Below are 19003 nucleotides of genomic sequence, written 5' to 3' on the forward strand. Positions count from 1 at the left end.
AACTGTCACAGTGGGTGAGGATTGTGTAGATTGGCAATTCGTTAACGGGCGTAACTTTGCGGTAACCATTATCGTCCAATTTATTCAAATCGTCATTCATATTAGATACTGTAAATGCAGAAATACTCGCGGTGGATTTATGTTAGTGGTTTTCACGGTGAACTGTTTACCGCGAACTTAAAACCACCGCGAAAAGCCGTTCCATTATGTGACTGTAGCGTTACTATTGTTTCAAACGCGAACTCAAAACCACAGCGAACACTCCATTTTCTCCCTACTACCGCGAAATAATATCCCCGCGAACATTTCTGCATTTACAGTATATAAAAGGCAGTATATAAAAAACGCGCGGACAGAGTCAAATGTCTAACCAATGGTAAGAAATATCAGGTCTTCTTAAAAGACTAATTTGACACTTTAATTGGGCAGCATGTTTCCTTGCTGTTTCTGTAGCAGGGTACATTTTACAGGAGCTCTTGAAACTGTGAGACTACTACATACCACTAGTTGAGCTACAGGGACACACCAAAGGGACAGCCATTGGAGTTTCTATAGACATATTGTGGCGAGGCGAAGCTAAGATAGACGGATGCTGCAATTCGGTATGACACCGACAGGAAATTGGATTCTGTGTTCGGGATTGAGTCCAGCAGAAATGTGAAAATAAAACCACGTAAACGTTTGTCATATTTCTGATGCATTTTTGAACTCGCCTCTGCGTCAAGCCTGAGACAGACGTCTCGACAGCTTCCACAGAATCCCATAACTAAGTGCAGTATCAAAACGAAATATGGAAATACACCTGGGAGTACGTTTGTCATTCTTTTGTTCCCTATGAAATCCGCTTCTGCCGAAAGAGACAGCTCCGACAAAACCCAGAAACTAATGCAATATCAAAACGAAATATGAAAACAGTACAGGCGAGACATTTATCATCTTTTCTATGCTTGTCAGAATAATTCTGCGTCACATCTGAGAGACTGCTTTGCCAAAGCCCAGTAATAAATGAAATATTAAAACGAATGACCTGGTTTTCTTTTAAACGGCTAGTTCGTCTTTGTTTTTATTGACTTATGATGAAAAATGCATCGTAAAATTCCAATGCTATTTCATGGATCCAAACGTTGCCCTTGCGTATTGTTAACCCACAATTTTAGATGACATTTACCAGAAAATCATAAAAAATTTAACACCATTGACTATAATTCATACAGTTACAATATTTTCTAATAAACATTTAAATTGTCGCTTTCAGTTCATAAATGGCATGGATTTATTGGAAGTCCAATCAACAAAGATATAAAAGGAAGCCCGCGTGTGCCGACAGTAGATCACTTCTTGCTTTCATTGTGAAAACATAATTATAACACATCGCTGTATATCTACCCTTTGTTAACACGGGCGGCATTCAACTTCCTACAAAGATGATTAATAAGTCGAGCCCGCGTTGCGCTGTGAAGTATAATGAGAACCAAGCGCGAAGTTTAAGCACCTGTAATTTGTTTGATGAATACCGCACGCACCCCCGCACAGCGCGACGCCTAACCCAACTTGCTAATGGAACCCTGGGTCCCATCGGGAGGCCGTCTCATCGCTCGGCGCTCTTATCAGCCCGCTCTACATGCTTCCGCTCGCGCGAGGGAACGCAGTAACCAGATCACTTGATTAGATTTTTCTGACAGCCGCACTACTTGCTGACATTTTGCAGGTACTTTGCGATGCGGTCGTGGATCGCTGGAAACGTGCTTTACATTATTAAGGAGACAAGTTCGATTGTTCGGGCGCGTGATAGCTCGACAAAACTGGGTCTGTGCGATACAAAAACATCTTTAGAAAACCGGTTCTCTCTAGATGCCAACAACGTCAATGACCTCTCTGTACTAAGTCTCATTTCAATGATTCAAATATTTGTAAATTGATACTTTGAATGGAAGACTATCATAGCTAGATAGACTTAGAGGTTCGATTCCTAGCATTCCTGACTAGACGTTGTGTCCCTGGGACACTTCAACACGACTTTCTTCACCCCATCCTGGTGTAAAATGGGTCCCTAACTTAGGTTAGGGGGTAAACCTTGAAGGTGGTGGAAGGAGAGGGATGGGTTCCGCTCTCCAATACCATGCCTAACAACCCACTGCTCCTACGGCCTCAAAAAGGCTTAGGAGCTACCTCTGTACCTCCTGCCCTTTGGCTAGTTGGGTACGCAGGCTATATATCGAGCAATAAAATTAAATCAAATCAGAGCGGTGACTTATTGTTCAAGTTGTCGAGCAATGATGTTAAAACCGCTACCGTCTGTAACGTAAAAACAAGGATAAAGCAGCTCATAACAAAACACGCCTTAGACTTGATATGACCCATAAAAAAATTTTTTACAAACGTGGAACTTGAAGCCACTTTGCCGTAAGACGAAACAAAAGTCATCAATAGTTGCGGCCAATTTCCCCGAAGGCACGTTTTTGTCGTAACTTAAGTCATTCTTCCGTCTTCGCCAGATGACGAGAAACATTAAAGGTGGGTTTTACGCCCCACATGGACGCACTAAAGCTCCCTTTATGGCACCTAACAGTCATATACGTATCATACAGCTGAGACCTTTCTTCGCAACGTAAATCTGCGCAAAACTGCTTCCTTATTATAGATCGCTAACCCCCTGACCCAACCACACTATCTCTTCAAAGAATTCTACAGCAGTGACGCCAGCTAGGAGGAATCTTGATTATGAGCCAACTAGTGGAACATTGAAGTAGAAAAAGGATCAAGAATCTTCCTGTAAAATGTTACGAATTTGTCAATGACAGTCCACTGGGCAGTTATGATTTTGCACACGTATCTGGGAGGCGCAACATCTCACCAAGGTCTCCTCACTTTTGGCATTCTTGTAACTATTTGATTCGTACTTTATTGAAACCCATGGTACGCTATGATTTATGAGTTGGACGACATACGTCACATTTTTGAACAATTGGGAATTTTCTGAGGGATTGCATCAGGTCCTATCGGATGGGGACGTCAAAGCCTGGTGGCCCCATGTATAGGAGGAGGGCAATTTCATGTGACAAATCTCTGCACGTAAAGGGGCCCAACACACTTATCAAGAAGAGTGGGGGTGGCCCGGACAAAAATGTGAGCTGTAGAGAAGCTGCACTTTACACCAGTAGCAATCAAAGAGGCATTACGCTTCGTCTAAAGCATTACGCCTCGGGTTCGACCTACATTATCTTACATTATTCTACTAAGGAGAGCGACGGGTGAGTGCAAAAGTTCTTACAGAATGTAGTATTCCCGCCTGGTTTTGGAATTTATCATTTGCAGCATTGTATTATCATGATTATCAGTCTGATCCATGGATCAGCACTAAGGATAGATACAATGTATGGAGATGATACATGGATCAGCACTAAGGACGGGTACAATGTATATATAGAATACAACACGGGGTATTCCGTATCACCCGAGGTGCCAGCCCGACCGCGGGTCGGATCGCCCGACGGCCGTAGGCCGGAGGGCGATCCGACCCGCGGGAGGGCTGGGACCGAGGGTGATGCGGAATACAACGTGTTGTATTTTATTTATGTCGTACCTTGGTCATACCCACCCGAGAAAACATACATTTCAATGCGGAATGCGCCAGAAGTTGAGGAAGTTTTGTGTCCTCGAACAAGAAACTGTAGCAACATTGATTCCAATCTCCGAATCCGGTATTCGAATTTCCGACGGCCGCACAACCGGCGCGCTCGAAATGCGTTCGAAATATTCTATGGAAGCCTGTGTGATAACACTTCCGAACCCCATGTGATCCGGATAGTTATCACACGGTCCGGAACACCCGTATCAGGCCCAGGCATGACATAACGATGGAATACAACACGGTGTATTCCGTATCGCCCAAAGTACCAGCTCGACCGCTGGTAGGATCGCCCGACCGCCGAAGGGTCCGAGGGCGATGCGGAATACACCGCGTTGTATTTCATTTGCTAGTATGTCATACCCAACCGAAAAACACACGTTTCAATGCGAAATGCGCCAGAAGTTGAAAGAATTTTGTGTCCGTAAACAAAAGAATTGTAACCACATCGATTCTAACGTCCGAATCCGGCATTCGAATTTTCGAAAGCGGCGCAACCAGCGCACGCGAAGCGCGTTCGAATCATTCGATGGAAGCCAGTGCGATACGACTTCGAAGCCCGGGCAATACGGTAAAATATAGACAGGTCCGGAACATCCGTATCGAACGTTATTCCGGCCCAGGAATGGTTTAACCTTCTCCCCGTTGCCTAACTTTGTACTTGTTGTTACTTCAGTTTGCTAAAGGATGAGGAACTAAAACATGGATCGTCACCATGTATGGAACTGATACGTGAATCCGCACTAAGGACAGGCATAAGGTATGGAACTACCACGAATCAGCACAAAGGACAGATACAATGTATGGAACTCATATTAGATTCAGTACCAAAGACAGGCATAATGTATGAAGCTGATACATGAATCAGCAACAAGGACAAGTACAATGAGTGCAACTGATACATGGATCAGCACCAAGGGCAGGTACCATGTATGAGACTGATACATGGACCAGCACCAAAGACAGACGCAATGTATGGCACTGATATACATGAATTAGAACCAAGAAGAGGCACAATGTATGTAACTGATACGTGAATCAGCACCAAGGGCAAGTACCATGTATGAAACTGATACATGATGCAGTGCCAAAGACAGGCACAGTATATGGAACTGATACATGGATCAGCACCAAGGACAAGTACCATGTATGAAGCTGAATCAGCACCAAGGACATGTAGTGTGTGGAACTGATACATAAATCAGCACCAAGGACAGGTAAAGTGAATGGAATTCATACATCGATCAGCACCAAGGGCAAACAAAATGTACGGTGAAAGCTTTTGGATGGGTTTGCTTTTTACCACGCCATCTAGCATGTCATGTATGAACTGCAGATCTATCCACATGCATCTACCATATGGTCACTATCCCATTGAACACTACTAGCGTTAGCTTCTACAGACTACTTGAGTTGGTGGGAAAATAGAAGAAACTGGTCAAATCGACTCAATGATTGCCATAGGACTAAAGTTGCATGTAGGCAACCCATGGCTAGGAAAAATTACTTAGTGTTTCCAATTACGGTCCTAAGAAAATTAGGGTCCATCGGTAGAGGTCCTCTTTTTTGTGTGTTGGATAAACAAAAACAGTTTATCAATGTAGAAATAAAATGCATAATCGGTTTTTTGAACATCACACTGCACAAGTACACTAATAAAGTGAACAACGCATTCTTAGCATCAACTGTGCAAAGCCCTGATCTGTTAACAGTGCGACATACAAGAAGTCGGTTTTGAATTTCATCACTCAGATTTACAATCCTTTGTCCCTTGCCAGTGGTCGACCCAGAAAAAAGGGCTAGGGTCGGCAGATTTTTACAAGGGTCAGTCGGGCAACACAAAATTTTTCCTAGGCCCCAGGGGTCTGTTGGGGGTTGCTGTGGTCTTTGATGTCCGCGGTTTAATGACACTTCTGATACCTGAGAATTCTGATGGGGTCTCCCTGCTAACAGTGGTACATTAACATACACCACAGTACTCATTTGAGATTTAAAGATAGGACCCAAATGAAGTAGAATTTCACCTCTAAAGGTCCTCTTGATAATTTCCTTTTAAGAAATTCATGAAAATCAAATCTTAATGCATCATCTTCACCAAAATACTTTTATTACTACAAGTATAAGTAACACTAAGTAACACTAACGATACATACGTTTGCATGATGTACACTTTTCTGTGCTCCAATATTGCACACTAAATGCACAGTCTACAAATATTTGACAGGCAATATGGGGAATGTGGAAATCCATCAACGCAACTTTACAACGCTTTTGGCCCGATCGATTAAAATTTATGAGAATACTGGAGGGCATATTCATCAATTCATGAACATGTTGAGAGCAATATCTTATGTATCCTACTGATACAACATAATATTAACAGTATCGGACAAGACACAGCGCTAAACTTGTCTGGTTATCTTCAAGTCTTGAGTGTTTTTTCTGCAAAAAGTTACAAATTGCAGTGTCCTAAAATGACCTTAATGTTGGAAACAGAGTTTTAGATGACTATATAGTATAGGATAACATCAGTTCAATTACAAACATAGTCTTGTACTGTAGACAGACAACAAGGGTTTCATACCGGGACCCTGTATTAGAGATATGTACCTAAACATAACATCATGTACGTACAGGTATCGGTACAGAGGTTTAGGTACAGGTCTGGACCGGAACTAGTTGACAAAGTAACCTGTGGTCTAAAATCATGAAAGAAACATGAATGAACAGAATGTTGATTTAAACATATTTTATGCAAGAGAACCCATGCTTTTGACAGGATTTCAAATAAAAAATGGTGCTGATTTCAATGACCAACATCTTTTTCCAGTGCTAAATTTTCATCTTTTTGGTAGGAATAACACATATAAGTTACAAAATAATTCAAATAGTTATACACTAGAGGGAAGGAGGAAAAGGGGCAGGAGACGCACAACTCTCATTGACAATCTAAAAAGGGATGCTGGGCTCAGTGACATAGCTACAACAAAGCTTCGATCACTAATGGAAGCACCCATTGTCTCCGAGATGACATCATCAATGTCATCTCTACCATGTACCTAAACCTCCGTACCAGTGATGTTGTGTTTAGGTACGCAGCCCTACTTGCAACTGTCTCAATTGAAGATTTCATTCTAGCGTCCGACAAAGGGGTTTTCAGTATCAGCATCTGAAGTTTCCATCTCAATACCAAAACTCCTGTGCTGCACATAATAACCATAACAGTACTGCACTCTATTCCTGACAGACAATATCACACCGATTAACAAGACTGATACCAAGAATCCCCCATATGGAGCCTCATTTGGTACCGCTTTCTCAAAGTGATCCAAAAATATTTTTTGTATAGAGTTTGTGATATACATGAATGCTGTCATAAATTGCTATCATAAAAAGCTAAACTAACCTGACATTTGACATAGACCTGTTATAAGACAACTCTACAGGATCCATCACTTTAAAAAAGTGAAAGTCAGTATCCAAGCTGTTTTAAAAAGCTTGTGAGAAAAACTTCCAAAATTGCTGAGATGATCCAAAGATCCTGCAAGACATAGACTTGCACACTCCAAGGATGCTCAATGTCCTTGCACATTCAAATGTAACCTTTTCTTGAATTTGAACAGAACTACTTGTTTTCTCTGTCCCTTAGCAGAAACTCATATACCTAAACTTAGAGGAAACTGAAAGGTAAGGTTTAAAAGCCTACTACACTTTGCTAAATATACCACAAAGTCAGGTTCTCACCCATATCCAGTTTTCCGATATTCTGTTGGCAACATTGTACGATTTTTTAGGATTCACACATGTTTTGGAAATGGGCAAAATTGATGTGCAGATGTCATCCACGTAATCAAGTCAGTATGGCCTTAAGAAGAAATCTTTCCTCCTTGCGGCATTGTTTTTACTCATGTGATCAAACCAGCATGACTTTTCTTCCATGGTCCCTGATTCTGGCAGCTTGCCATTACAGACAAAACCTGACCACAGCGCTGCAATAAATATTCATACATTATCAAAATAGAAGATGGGCCACAGAATTAATATCAACAAAAAAATTGGTAATTATAACTACAGAAAATATCCAAAGAGCATGTCAATGAAATTGGTTAATCACAGATCATACTTCTATTATTGTACAGGAACAACTGAGAGGGGGCAAACCATTCAAATCTTGCCCTTGAAATGGAAAGCTCTTGGAACATGCAAAGCAACTTTTTATTTCGCCTTCTACCTTTAATTCTTTTGTATTAATTCTACTGACTAAAATACTGCTATTCCGGAAAATGTGCAAATGCCTTATTACTATGTTTAGCGTGTTTCTATGTATGTCTGTCTATATTATTTTGGATGACTATGGATCTGTGTATCTAACATAACCAATAGGCCTACAAACTACTATGTCCGATCAAAAGCTGTTGCCCTTGAATTTGGCAGTGTCAAACAGCAGAAGTGGGAATGATTCAGTTCACTGCCACTGCAAGGTATCAGTTTGTGTATCAATTCAACACACAAAATCCTTTTAAGTGAAGCTGTGAGAAGAATTGTGTTACCCAAATGTATGGTATCAAATCAATAACGACACAGGCTTGACATTCGTCAAACCTGTAAAAATGCCCCAAATAACCTTACATTTACAAAGAGAAACTGCTGAAAAATCATGGAGGAGGGAAAGGACAACTCAACCATTAGTCTCTCTGAAGTTGAAAGGCTATTTCTTTTCTTTTACTCTTCATTCTGAAAATATATACTGCCTTCCCCAACCAATGGTTCACATGTATTTGCCAATGATGGTTACAAATAATACTTTGACACTTCAGCTTAGTGTCAGTCTGTGGACAAATGTACTTCCAGACTTAAGAAATGTATAACTATTAGAACATAATTTCCTTGTAACATACTTTCTGTGCACTGTTTTATACCAAGCAAACATTGTGGATTACAAGTAGAATATAAGAAAATAATGAAATATCTTAAGTTTGTAAGTATTGGTTTTGGCTTGGCTTTCGGCTATTGCAGGGAATCTCCGGAAGAAAATCAGTCCCCAAATGAAAATAACCAGGAAATCGACAGATGACAGTCAATCATCGTCAACTATCACCGCTAAATTCGTCAGTGTCATCTTTGCTGGACGAAGACCGTCTCCTGTGGGAAAAGACCCGCTTCTTTCAGCGTTACGTTGAAGTCCATGTATGAGAGCTTCCGGCGAGGGAAATTCGTCACCAGCTCATAACGTTCGTTGGTGTAGCCCTCTGACATGACCAGCTTGACGAGAGTCTGTGTAACACATACATGGTGAGGTTACTGCACGGTACTACGACACATAAACACGTTATTGAGTTACCTACACTGTTGAGTGGGTACTGCAGTTGTGCCTGGAAAAAGCTCAAATAAGTTGTGGTGTTAGTGCAGAAGCTTTCCAACAATCATCACTCAATATTCCTATAAAAAACAAAATCTTAAAAAAACAAAGGAAAGGGGACCAACAGCTAATTTCCCCACTATGGGTTGTGAGTTTAAGATAATACTTCTGTAAATACTTGTGTTGTCATCCTTGCCATGCTAAATACATTATGCACAATTGTTTTTCTTTTTCTCACTTTTCAATTAGTACTCTACACAAAGCTTGGATTCGGATTGCTTGTAAAAAAAATAAAAAGTATGGGGAAATGAGCTGTAATGTGAAAGTCCTACCATGAGTTTGGCAGACGCCGGTAGAGAGAACTGTTTCCTCTTTCCGTCTGGAAAGCGTACCATCAAGTTCGTCTTTGGCCCTGGAAAGGACAGGTGGTGAAGGAAAAAAATAAAGAAGACGCACAAAGAAAAGCAGCAGAAGAAAAAGAGCTTCTAGCAGTGCCTCTACAGTATGTTTGTACATGGGAAATCAGTCTACAAAGTATACTTTTTTACTAAAATACACTTTATACCAAATAGACAACACAAAATATATTATCCACTCCACCCCTAAGGCGTCACCAAAAAAATCATCACTTAAGTGGTGTGCATGGTCAAGTGGAAAGTAACCCTTCTTCAGGACATGAATTCCAGCTGATGTCGCTCACTCATCTTGCATGCTACTGGAAAGGGTTTCTTAGTACGTAAAAGTAGGTAAAGTTTTTAACCTTCTCCCTGCTGCCTAACTGCAGCCAATAGAGAATGGGGTGCCAAATGGCTACTTACATTGTAAGCGTGCTTAAGGGCAGTGGTCTACTGTGTACAAGAGCTAGAGGAATCTTTTTCCTGTACAATGAACCTGTATATACTGTACACAGCATCTGACAGCATTTGAATAGTTACAAAAAGTAGAATATTTGCTTTTCAGTACCCTTAATTGGATTGTACTTTAAACTCTCTGAATGTTGAGTTGCATTAAAACCAAACAAATTTGTTACAATGATGCAGACCCAGCAGGAAGAGGGTTATGCAGGACTGTATAACTTTCAGATACTCCTTCTGAGAGTTAACATCATGATTTTACTGCACAAGAGATAGACTGCCTCACCCCCATCATCATCATCATCATCATCGTCGTCGTCAGCTGTGGTGTTCCCATTCACAGTGACAATCTGCTGAGTTGTTGAGTCTTTCGTACACACTGCACTTCCGTTTTTACTTCTGTCAACTTTCTCCTCAGTGCTGTTCTCCTGAGTCCTTTCTGATTCCCCTGTCCTGGAATTTGATGTCTGTGCATGTCCATTTGAACTCTGCACTTTGACATTTGAACTCTGAACTTTGTCCTTAGGGTCAGGGGTAACAATCCTTTCAACCTCCACGTCACTGTCGTTGTCGGAACTCTCCCCGTTCACGGAATGGAATGTGTCGCTTTCGTCGTCGGTTATTTCCAGTTCTGACTCGGAGCTCGAGTCATTCGCTCTGTTGTCGGGTTTGTCAGACGTGGCTTCGGTTTCCTGTAGTGACGCTGCGATGGCTGCCTCCAGTTGGCTATCCTCGCTGGCGTCGATAATGCTTTCCTGCTGGTACAACAACACAGACTCAATAAAAACATCTGCTGGTAAAGGGGGGCTTGGTCAAGGTTATATGGAGTTCACTCTATCATAGAACTGTTTCATTTTTATTTCACTTTACTGTAAAGCTTATTAGGCTTGCTCGCCAAAAATGTTAGACATACCCTTTTTGTTCTCTTCTTCGGTGGGCTGCGGGACTCACCGTCCAGTGCACCGTGGTCTGTCAGGAATGTGGTAGCTGCGGCAAAATGACAAACGCACTCACACCAGGAAGAAAATGGCGAAGCAGGTAGAGTGTTCACCTTGCATGCGGTAGGTCACGAAAGTCATACCAGTGACTTTAGAAATAGTACATATTGGGTTCTATGCATAGCACTGAGAGTATGGTAGTTGAACACACACTACTACCAGTGGACTAGCCCTCCACTGTAGTGCTTGCAGAACTGTGCAGCCTAAGGGTTATAGAAAGGGAGATTTGTATCTCTATAGCCAATAGGCATAACCGCCCTTCTGCGTAACACACCAGCTTCGCAAGCATGCGGCACGGCAGCAGCTGGTCATATTACTGAACAACCTGTCATACATAACTTTTGCACATCTAACTGTAAACGTTGTTTAAAGCTACATGTATCTAGTGAGGATGCTCCTACAGTTCTTGTTGGCAACGTGTTCCACTCTACAATGGGCAGAATCTATGTCGTAATGTTAAGAAATCATCCAAACAACTCACCCATGTCGATAAAGGCAGTGGGATCCACAGTGTTCCACTCAGCTAGCCTCTCTCCTAAAAATGTACAGTAAGTGAGTGAAGAACAATGTATTTCAAATGTAACAAAAATTGAGTTCATGGTGTTGATTGAGTCACTACTTCATGAGGGTAGCAGGTAAGTTCGTCATCATTAAGGTGGCTGTATGTCAGTAAGCTACAAATGTACATGTACTGAGGGAGGCCATCATTGTTACTGCCACCATCTGCTAGTCACTATGCCAACTCCCATCTACAACCCATCTCAGTAAAGTCTCATTCTACTGTCCCCCTTCGAGTTATTGCTTGGCCACCTCTAAGCTAGTAGCAGGCAAGTTAGGCCAGGCAAGCCAGGAATCAAAATACTGGGTGCATATGCAGCTGTGAACCTAATCTTTGACTGTGGGTTAACCGGTGCACCTAGATATTTGTGAAGGGTTACATACTAAAAGGTACTATTGTACCCTAGTAGTAGTACATAGAATATGCTTGACATTCAAGTATCAGAAAAAAATCCCTGTAGGTGGAAGGTTAAATGCTACCTTTCATGTAGTTTAATGATGGAAAAAAAGACACAGTGTTGCTTTCACAGTACCTGTTCTTGGGTCCAGTACAGCTATGTATGGAAATGTGTCCACCTTGTAAAACTGGATGTACCGCTGGCCCTCAGCACTGTCATGGTACACCTACAAGAAATGACAAGAGGGCAAAAATGGAAAAACTGGCACCCAATTTCTATTAGACAATTCTTCACTCACAGAAAGCATGGGATAGACGAAGATCTGAGGTCTTCACAAAGGTTGGTCTTTGATAAAGAACAGCTGTGATTAGTCTCATTAGGTAGGTATTAACTCTTTGTATGTCTCCAAAGAACTTTGTTATCCAGATAAAGAACAGCTAACAGATAAAGGACAATGACTTGTAAATTCTAGCTGGAAACTTCTTCATAACAGTGGTCTTGTTTCAAATTTCCAACTGTACAACATTCAAACTGTTGGCAAAATCTGGTGTTGTGCAGTCGAAAATCTGGTTGTAAGTCCAATTCTTTGTACAGAAAATGTACCAGCAATTACTGTTCAAGGTCCTTCTTGAAGTCATAATGACTTTTAAATCAGATGACCCCTGACCTGCCACAGCACAAAGTGCTCCTGTACGATGGACTTGACCAGCGCGTTGCTCCACACGTCCCTGTTCAGCTGCTGGCAGGGAAACTCCTGGACGTTTTGCACGTTCACCAGCAGCCACTTGTTGCCAGTTTCACCTTCCTTCTTTGCCTATGGAGAGCAGCAAAAAAATGTTAGGCCAAGGAAATTTAATGTTGTGCTTCTGCATTGTATATGTAACTACAAGTCTATTAAGTAAATATTCAGCATCAAATGCTTTTACTGCAAAATCTGGCTGAATAAGACACAAAGTTTGTCTGTAACATGTTGGCAAAATCTAAAAACAAAGGACAGAAAAGGATCCTACTGTCTCGAAAGTGCCTTTGTGCAGAAGGTCTATAGGAGGTCTGAAGAGGTCTTCCAAGGTTCTCTTCTTCTCTGTTGTCTTTCCGCTGAGGCGGTCCCGAAGTTGCTGCTCCTGTTGCCCTAAGAAGTGAAGCAAAGTTTTCAAACAAGATAAGGTAATGGTCCCATGGCATTTTAGAGACCATAAGGGCAGTCGGCTGTTACCTCCATGAAAAATGGAGGTATTTTGTTTTGTATGTGACTGTGTCTGTGTCCGAGTGTGTGTGTGTTAAGAAACTCTGGATGGATTGTGATGATATTTGGTATGAGGGTAGGTCTGGGGAAGGCGAAGGTCATGGTCAATCATGAGCCTCCTGGTGGCCAACCTCGGTGCTGCAACCTTGGTACTGCAGCAGAACTTCAAGTTTTGTATCTTTTGTCCTAGACATGCTGGGGTCTACATTTAGTGAGCTACACTTACTTGTCTCTGCTTGGAAGTCTCGAAAACCGTCAAACACAGATCTTGGTTTTCTCAATCGTCCTTGTGGCACTACGGGAGGAAAGATCACAACAATCACTTAGACTTCCAACGCTGAATTCGCTTTCATCATGTACAAACTACACAACAGGGATCCTGAAATCAATCATAAAGACTTTACCATGCCATTTTCACAGAATTTAATGATCACAACAAATTCTGTCTTAACTTTCATCTACAGTAGAACTACATTGTAGCACTTGTAGACAGCACCTTTCTGATAAGTTGCTAAATTCAGTCAACTCCATCAAATTCACAACAAACAGCAAATTCTGGCTACCATCGTTGTCTACAGAGATGAATGAAAAACGTTACCATAACTTTGATACAGGGACTCCTCCACCAGTACCCCTGCAGTCTGCGGTATTGGGGCTCGCACCTCATCGCTGTACAACAGAAAATTCAGTCAGAAAAACTCCAATGACAGGCAAACCTTTGAAATATGATGTATGAAAGCATGTATTCAGGATTTCCATCACTTTGAAGTTAGATAAGACTTAAATGTCACTGTCTTTGATGTTGATACTACACATGTACAAGCTACTATGCCTGTGAAGCTGACGTCTTAGGCCAAAGGGTGGGTATACTGCTTGCTTAATTACATTGCTACTTTTCTTCCTTCATGTACATCTTTATCAGATGCTCCTATCAGACATTGCTCTCCCCAGTCTTCAGTGTATATTTCAATGTCCCTTTATGTATTGCTGAAATCTACAGTCTCAGTCCTTGAAAGATGAGCTTCAAAACTTACTCTGCTACAGAAGGTCCTGCTCCATCTGTTGATGGCCCGGGTGTGCTGGAGGGACCGGCCCCTCCTGATGCACCTGCTCCCCCCTCCAGATGCATGGTAATGGCCATCTCCAGGTTGCCTCCACAGGCCTCCAGCATGTGCCGTGCCACATCCTCGGTGGTATCTACCATTCAACAAAGGGGTGTTTGTCACCTTTGTCAAGAAGTATGTTTTCGGATGCGAGTGTTTGAGAACAACATAACTTGAGAAGTCGTGGATGGATCTTTATATTTTTTATTGTGGTAGGGGTTTGCAAAAGGAACAAACGATAAGATTTTGGGCCCCCTAGCAACATACTATGCTATTGCAGTGGAACTTCCAGTGTTTTGATATCTTGTAGATTCTGGCCCCATAGAGATCTGCTTACAGATTAGATGTAGCCATCAAAATCACTTCCTGCCTGTTTACAACATTGGACCAGAGCCAAACCATTCTTCAAATTCTCCAAGTATCCTATTACACCATTTCCACCTTGGCAGGCTTAGACCTTAGATCCTCCCGCAACTTTGTTGCATAGGTCAACTTGGCTTCGGATACTTCTCCTCCAAAGGTTGCGGTCTTGTGCCGCTACTGCCATTTCCTCCTTCTTGGCAGGCTACTACTCTGCAATATTCACATAACTGCAGACTCACACCAAGACAAACAAACAAACTGATTACAATACTAAAGGCATTCCTAGGTAGGAATTCCTACCAGAAATCTGATACACAATGTGGCCCTTTATCTAACAATCTTGGCCCACCTCCATGAATGTGTGCTGCCCGCCCCCATGGCATAAGCCACACTCTAGATCTGATTCCAAACATGGGGTGGAATTTGGGAAGTCAGGCCATATGGGGAAGTAAATGTCAACATCATCATCCAGAATATTTCCAGTTTTAAAGCCCTAATGATGCTTTGGACTCCTAATATTGAAGAGTTACTGAATTTATTCATCATCATGGTTGATGTATGTCAGCTATCTTTTCATTGATTTATGACTGAAAGAAATTGATTGATAGATTGATCAATTGATTGATTGATTGATAGGTTAATGGATTATTTGGTTGTGCAGGGATGGTTGATTTTGGTTGCACTATACTGCAGGATTCTGTTCAGAGAAGCATGCATTTTGAGTAGGATATAAACTATGCTTGAGTCATACATTTATGTGCAAGAATGTGAAGAAATATGCTGCAAAAGCTGCAGTACAATTTTGAGACTGAATATAATATTCTACCTATGTGAAAAGCGACTTGAATTTATCTTGACCATTGTCCAAGGATATCTAACCTTCTTGTCTAGACATTGTTTTACTTGAAACAACAAATATATTTGTGACTGCTGGGACTGTTTGACTGTACTAGTATTTAAATAGAAATAAACAGTTCCAAATCACATATTTATGGAACATCTATAGTTGCTGGCCCTATGGAAAAATAAATCATACATAGATTCATTTCAATGAATCAAATGATCCTTTTTCAAGTCACCACGAAAAAAGATCAGTCATAATTTTTGTGGTCTCTTCCAAGGAGGTTCAAAAATACATTCACTAAAATTGGCTTGAGAGAGGATTGATAATCTTGATTGAAAGAAGGCAAGCGGCTTCCAGCAGTTTACTGTCGCGAAAAGACACCGCTACAACGGCTTTTCTAACCTGGAACTGCAAACCAGCTACTGAACAGTACCTCTACACTGTTGACAACAGATTACCGTGGGCGTCTACTTTGGAACCAACCTACTTTGGCGTATCAAACGATACCCGACCACGCTCAAATCTCTCACAATTGGTTACCACATCTTTCCATTAAACATCTCTCAATCTGACGATTTTTAATCGACGATTTTTACCTGTGATGGCGCGAAACTGCTCGATGAGTGCGTCCATCCCTCTCGATTTTCCAGGGTCGGCCATGATCGCGCCAAAATCCCAGCAGGCATAGCGAAAGGGTCAAGCGTCATCAACGCACCGAACCGCACAAAATGAAATATCTGCAAAAAACTAAAATCCTTTTGATTCTAATATTGTGGTAAAACACTCAACGTATTTATTATAATAATTTGATGTTTTTTTGTTGCAAAATACAAATGTTATTTTCATAGCTAAAATTGGGCTTGCTGCTTTGAAAAGAAAGCAATTCTGAGGAAATTGCGTTTTGATGCTGTGTAGGAAATGACAAATGTAAAATTCGGACGTCCATGTTTGATGTTTGACGCTGGTGGGTAAAACTTTACCAAAATTCTTTACTAAAAGCCTCCTTACTGGCGTATATTTACATCGGTATGGCTGTAATGTCTGTAAGCTGAGTTCTTCTTGTAGGTGTTGCCGTTGTCAGGGGTTTGCAAATGTGTAAGAATGTGGTGTAAAGTCGAAAATTTTTCGCGACGTCAGATTTGTTTTTGAAGTGTTTTGAAATGTTTCCTGTTGTGTAACTGTAGTCACCTTTGCCCTAAATCCCCTCCATTTTTCATCGTGAAATTATAAATTTTCACTTACCGGTTATGATTTAGTTGCCTTTGTTAAGTCGACGTGTAGTCACCGGCTAGTCTTTACAGCATACTTATGTAAATAATCATTTACTGATTTAGCCAGAGTTGAATTATATCATTTAAAGTTGGTTGATATTTTCTATATTTCCTTTTCATAGATGATGCCATAAGGACAACAAGCCATGTCGACTCCTGAAGCAGCCTCTCCTTCTACGCCGTCCGATCCGCCCGCTGTCTCACCGGCGGTCGCCGCAGTCCGTCGGAGATGGCGACGTCCGAAACGTCGCGAAAGGAACGTAGCCGGGGCCGCCTTCAGCGTTGTGGTCATCGCTGCTCTCAGCACCGCTCTGGCCGAACCGCGATGGTTCCACGTTCACGGCGGAAAGTGCCAACACACCAACGAGTACATCGGTATTAACCTGTTCCTCAGAGACAGCACCGTTAAACCCCTCCTTGACGCGTACTGCGTGACAGAACACGCCGTTCTAATTCTCCGGGTGGTCGTCACACTCTGCATGGTTGCCATGGTAACCAGCATCGCCGCTTTCATCATAGACATCTTGGGCTCGATGAGGAAGTCTTGGAGGATTCTTAGACGTAACGGAGTGGCGAACATCATTGTCGTGCTGCTGTGCGTCACGGCGAACGGCCTGTGCTACTGGGCGTCCACCATGATGTACGCGCTCCAGCACAGCCACCGCATCTACACAGGGAGCAAGGTGTATGTCACGTTCGATGTCGGGTACTACCTCGTGGCCGGCGCGGGTAGCGCGGCCGTCTTAGCGGTGGCGTGCGGCCTCCTGCGTCGATACCCGCCGGAAGACGACGACCAATCGGATGGACTGATGCTGATGGATAACGATGAACTTGATTTCTGGCGAGGAGTAGAATATGCCGCCATGATGGAACGACAGCAGGTGCCGCCCCCTGCCTACGCTCCTTAAGACGGACCAAAATTCTTGATTGACTGTCGCTATTCCAAAGGCCAATGATATATACAGCCAGACAGGCCAAGTAAATAAACTGACACAGTTATAGTCCAATCCTGACTGTCCATCACAATTAGCAGTTAAACCAATGACTGAATGAGAGCATGGCTGTTTGCAGAGTGGCTATACAAGTCCATTGAATATTTGCACATTTCCGTGTTTTCATTTTACATTTCTACATTTTGAGAGGTGGGTGGGGCTATGGGATTGGTCTATTTGTACCTACGTCTGCACAAATATTTTCATATGCTTATTATCATTTGTATGAATGTAGCCAATTATCGACAGATTTTAACATTATATCATAGTCACAAACTTTAACCAAGGTGTTTGAAACTTAGCAATATTTAACCTTCCCCCTAATAAAGGTACAGTTATATATCAAATGTGCACTGGTTACAGCAGAAATCAGCATTACTTTTTCTTCATGAATGTTTAGACAACGATTTATGGGGGGGGGGAGACGATATGATTTGATTAGTGGATAACTAAATGTTTATATCATCAACATTTCTGGGAGTCGGTTCTGTACTGGGTTCCAACAGGCCAAAGATAGCAAAACACAAAACTTGACATTTGAAGCTTTGCAAAAATTCTTCAAGCTGCCAGAGATGATTTTTAAAGTCTAAAGTAATGGATGTACATATATTTACTATTATTTGATTGTGCAATTCAGGAATATTTTGTTAAATAAAAATGAATTATGGACAAGTACCCAGTACATCTTATTTGTTACATGTGTGGTTGTTGTTGTGTGGTTTTGGACATAAACACCAGTTTTGTACCAGTTTTGCACACGCTGCATAAGACCAGATCAGACTGATAGGTTTTATCCACTCACTCAGTCCGCTACCCTTTTCCATAAGTGTGGTGGGTTCTTTAATGTGCTCAATGTGTGGCTCTCCTCCAGCCTTATGTCCCATTCAAGAGGATGTCCATCATCGCCATCTTTTGTCCTGATTTACTCCCTATTTGAAGCTAGATCGTTTTCATCCAAGTCGAGTGAGGAAATACATGTAGGTGTAACATGCCTTTTCCAAGGCCACAATATTGGGGCCTGCTAGAACCTTTAAATTCTAAGTCAACAACCACAAGACCACCTTGCCATCTTAGTTACAAATGTAGTCATATAACCCCCTTGATGTAGTTCAGTGTTCCTTAACAGATTTCACACTGCAGGCTTCAATTCTACAAATGTATCTAACTTGTCCTAGAAAAAATTGACTCAAAACAGTTTGTTCAAAATTAATATAATTAAACCTAAACTTCAACAGATAACCTACAATGGAATCAGTACGTAATGGTACATGATCTAGCACAATTTTTAGCACAACTGTTTATACAAACAGAAGCATGTCTGTAACATTAAACAACAATATGTATGTTTACATACAAATGACTGCCATTATCATATACAAGTTCATTCTTGTA

The 19003-nt window shown here is 41.7% G+C and overlaps 2 protein-coding genes across 3 annotated transcripts; one reads left to right on the forward strand and one right to left on the reverse strand.

Moving 5' to 3' along the window:
• Positions 1-5718: 5718 nt before the first annotated feature.
• LOC136422701 (UBX domain-containing protein 7-like) lies at positions 5719-16059 on the reverse strand. Of its 2 annotated transcripts, none has more exons than XM_066410539.1 (12): positions 15945-16059; positions 14073-14235; positions 13637-13707; positions 13265-13333; positions 12806-12924; positions 12463-12609; positions 11931-12021; positions 11321-11374; positions 10755-10828; positions 10128-10596; positions 9320-9399; positions 5719-8902 (listed from the first exon to the last, which is right to left on the reverse strand). In XM_066410539.1, the coding sequence occupies exons 1-12, from the start codon at positions 16006-16008 to the stop codon at positions 8744-8746; spliced, it is 1560 nt and encodes a 519-aa protein (XP_066266636.1). In that variant the 5' UTR covers positions 16009-16059; the 3' UTR covers positions 5719-8743. The 2 variants fall into 2 exon arrangements, with proteins under 2 accessions (XP_066266636.1, XP_066266635.1); XM_066410538.1 differs by having other exon boundaries at positions 10128-10599.
• A 195-nt stretch (positions 16060-16254) lies between these two features.
• On the forward strand, positions 16255-18286 carry LOC136423438 (transmembrane protein 127-like). Its single transcript, XM_066411581.1, has 2 exons — positions 16255-16312; positions 16742-18286. The coding sequence occupies exon 2, from the start codon at positions 16766-16768 to the stop codon at positions 17525-17527; it is 762 nt and encodes a 253-aa protein (XP_066267678.1). The 5' UTR covers positions 16255-16312; positions 16742-16765; the 3' UTR covers positions 17528-18286.
• Positions 18287-19003: the final 717 nt, after the last annotated feature.

Source organism: Branchiostoma lanceolatum, chromosome 17 (genome assembly GCF_035083965.1).
Source record: "Branchiostoma lanceolatum isolate klBraLanc5 chromosome 17, klBraLanc5.hap2, whole genome shotgun sequence".
Classification (NCBI taxonomy): domain Eukaryota; kingdom Metazoa; phylum Chordata; class Leptocardii; order Amphioxiformes; family Branchiostomatidae; genus Branchiostoma; species Branchiostoma lanceolatum.

What these genes read in the sequence shown, in the direction of transcription:
- LOC136423438 (XM_066411581.1), top strand. Translation starts at nt 16,766, where the DNA reads ATGTCGACTCCTGAAGCAGCCTCTCCTTCTACGCCGTCCGATCCGCCC.
- LOC136422701 (XM_066410538.1), bottom strand. Translation starts at nt 16,008, where the DNA reads ATGGCCGACCCTGGAAAATCGAGAGGGATGGACGCACTCATCGAGCAG. An exon ending in GCAGGACCTTCTGTAGCAGA is followed by an intron (nt 13,708 to 14,072) that starts GTAAGTTTTGAA and finishes TCTGTTGTACAG; the next exon opens with CGATGAGGTGCGAGCCCCAA. An exon ending in CACTGCCTTTATCGACATGG is followed by an intron (nt 10,829 to 11,320) that starts GTGAGTTGTTTG and finishes ATTTTGCCGCAG; the next exon opens with CTACCACATTCCTGACAGAC.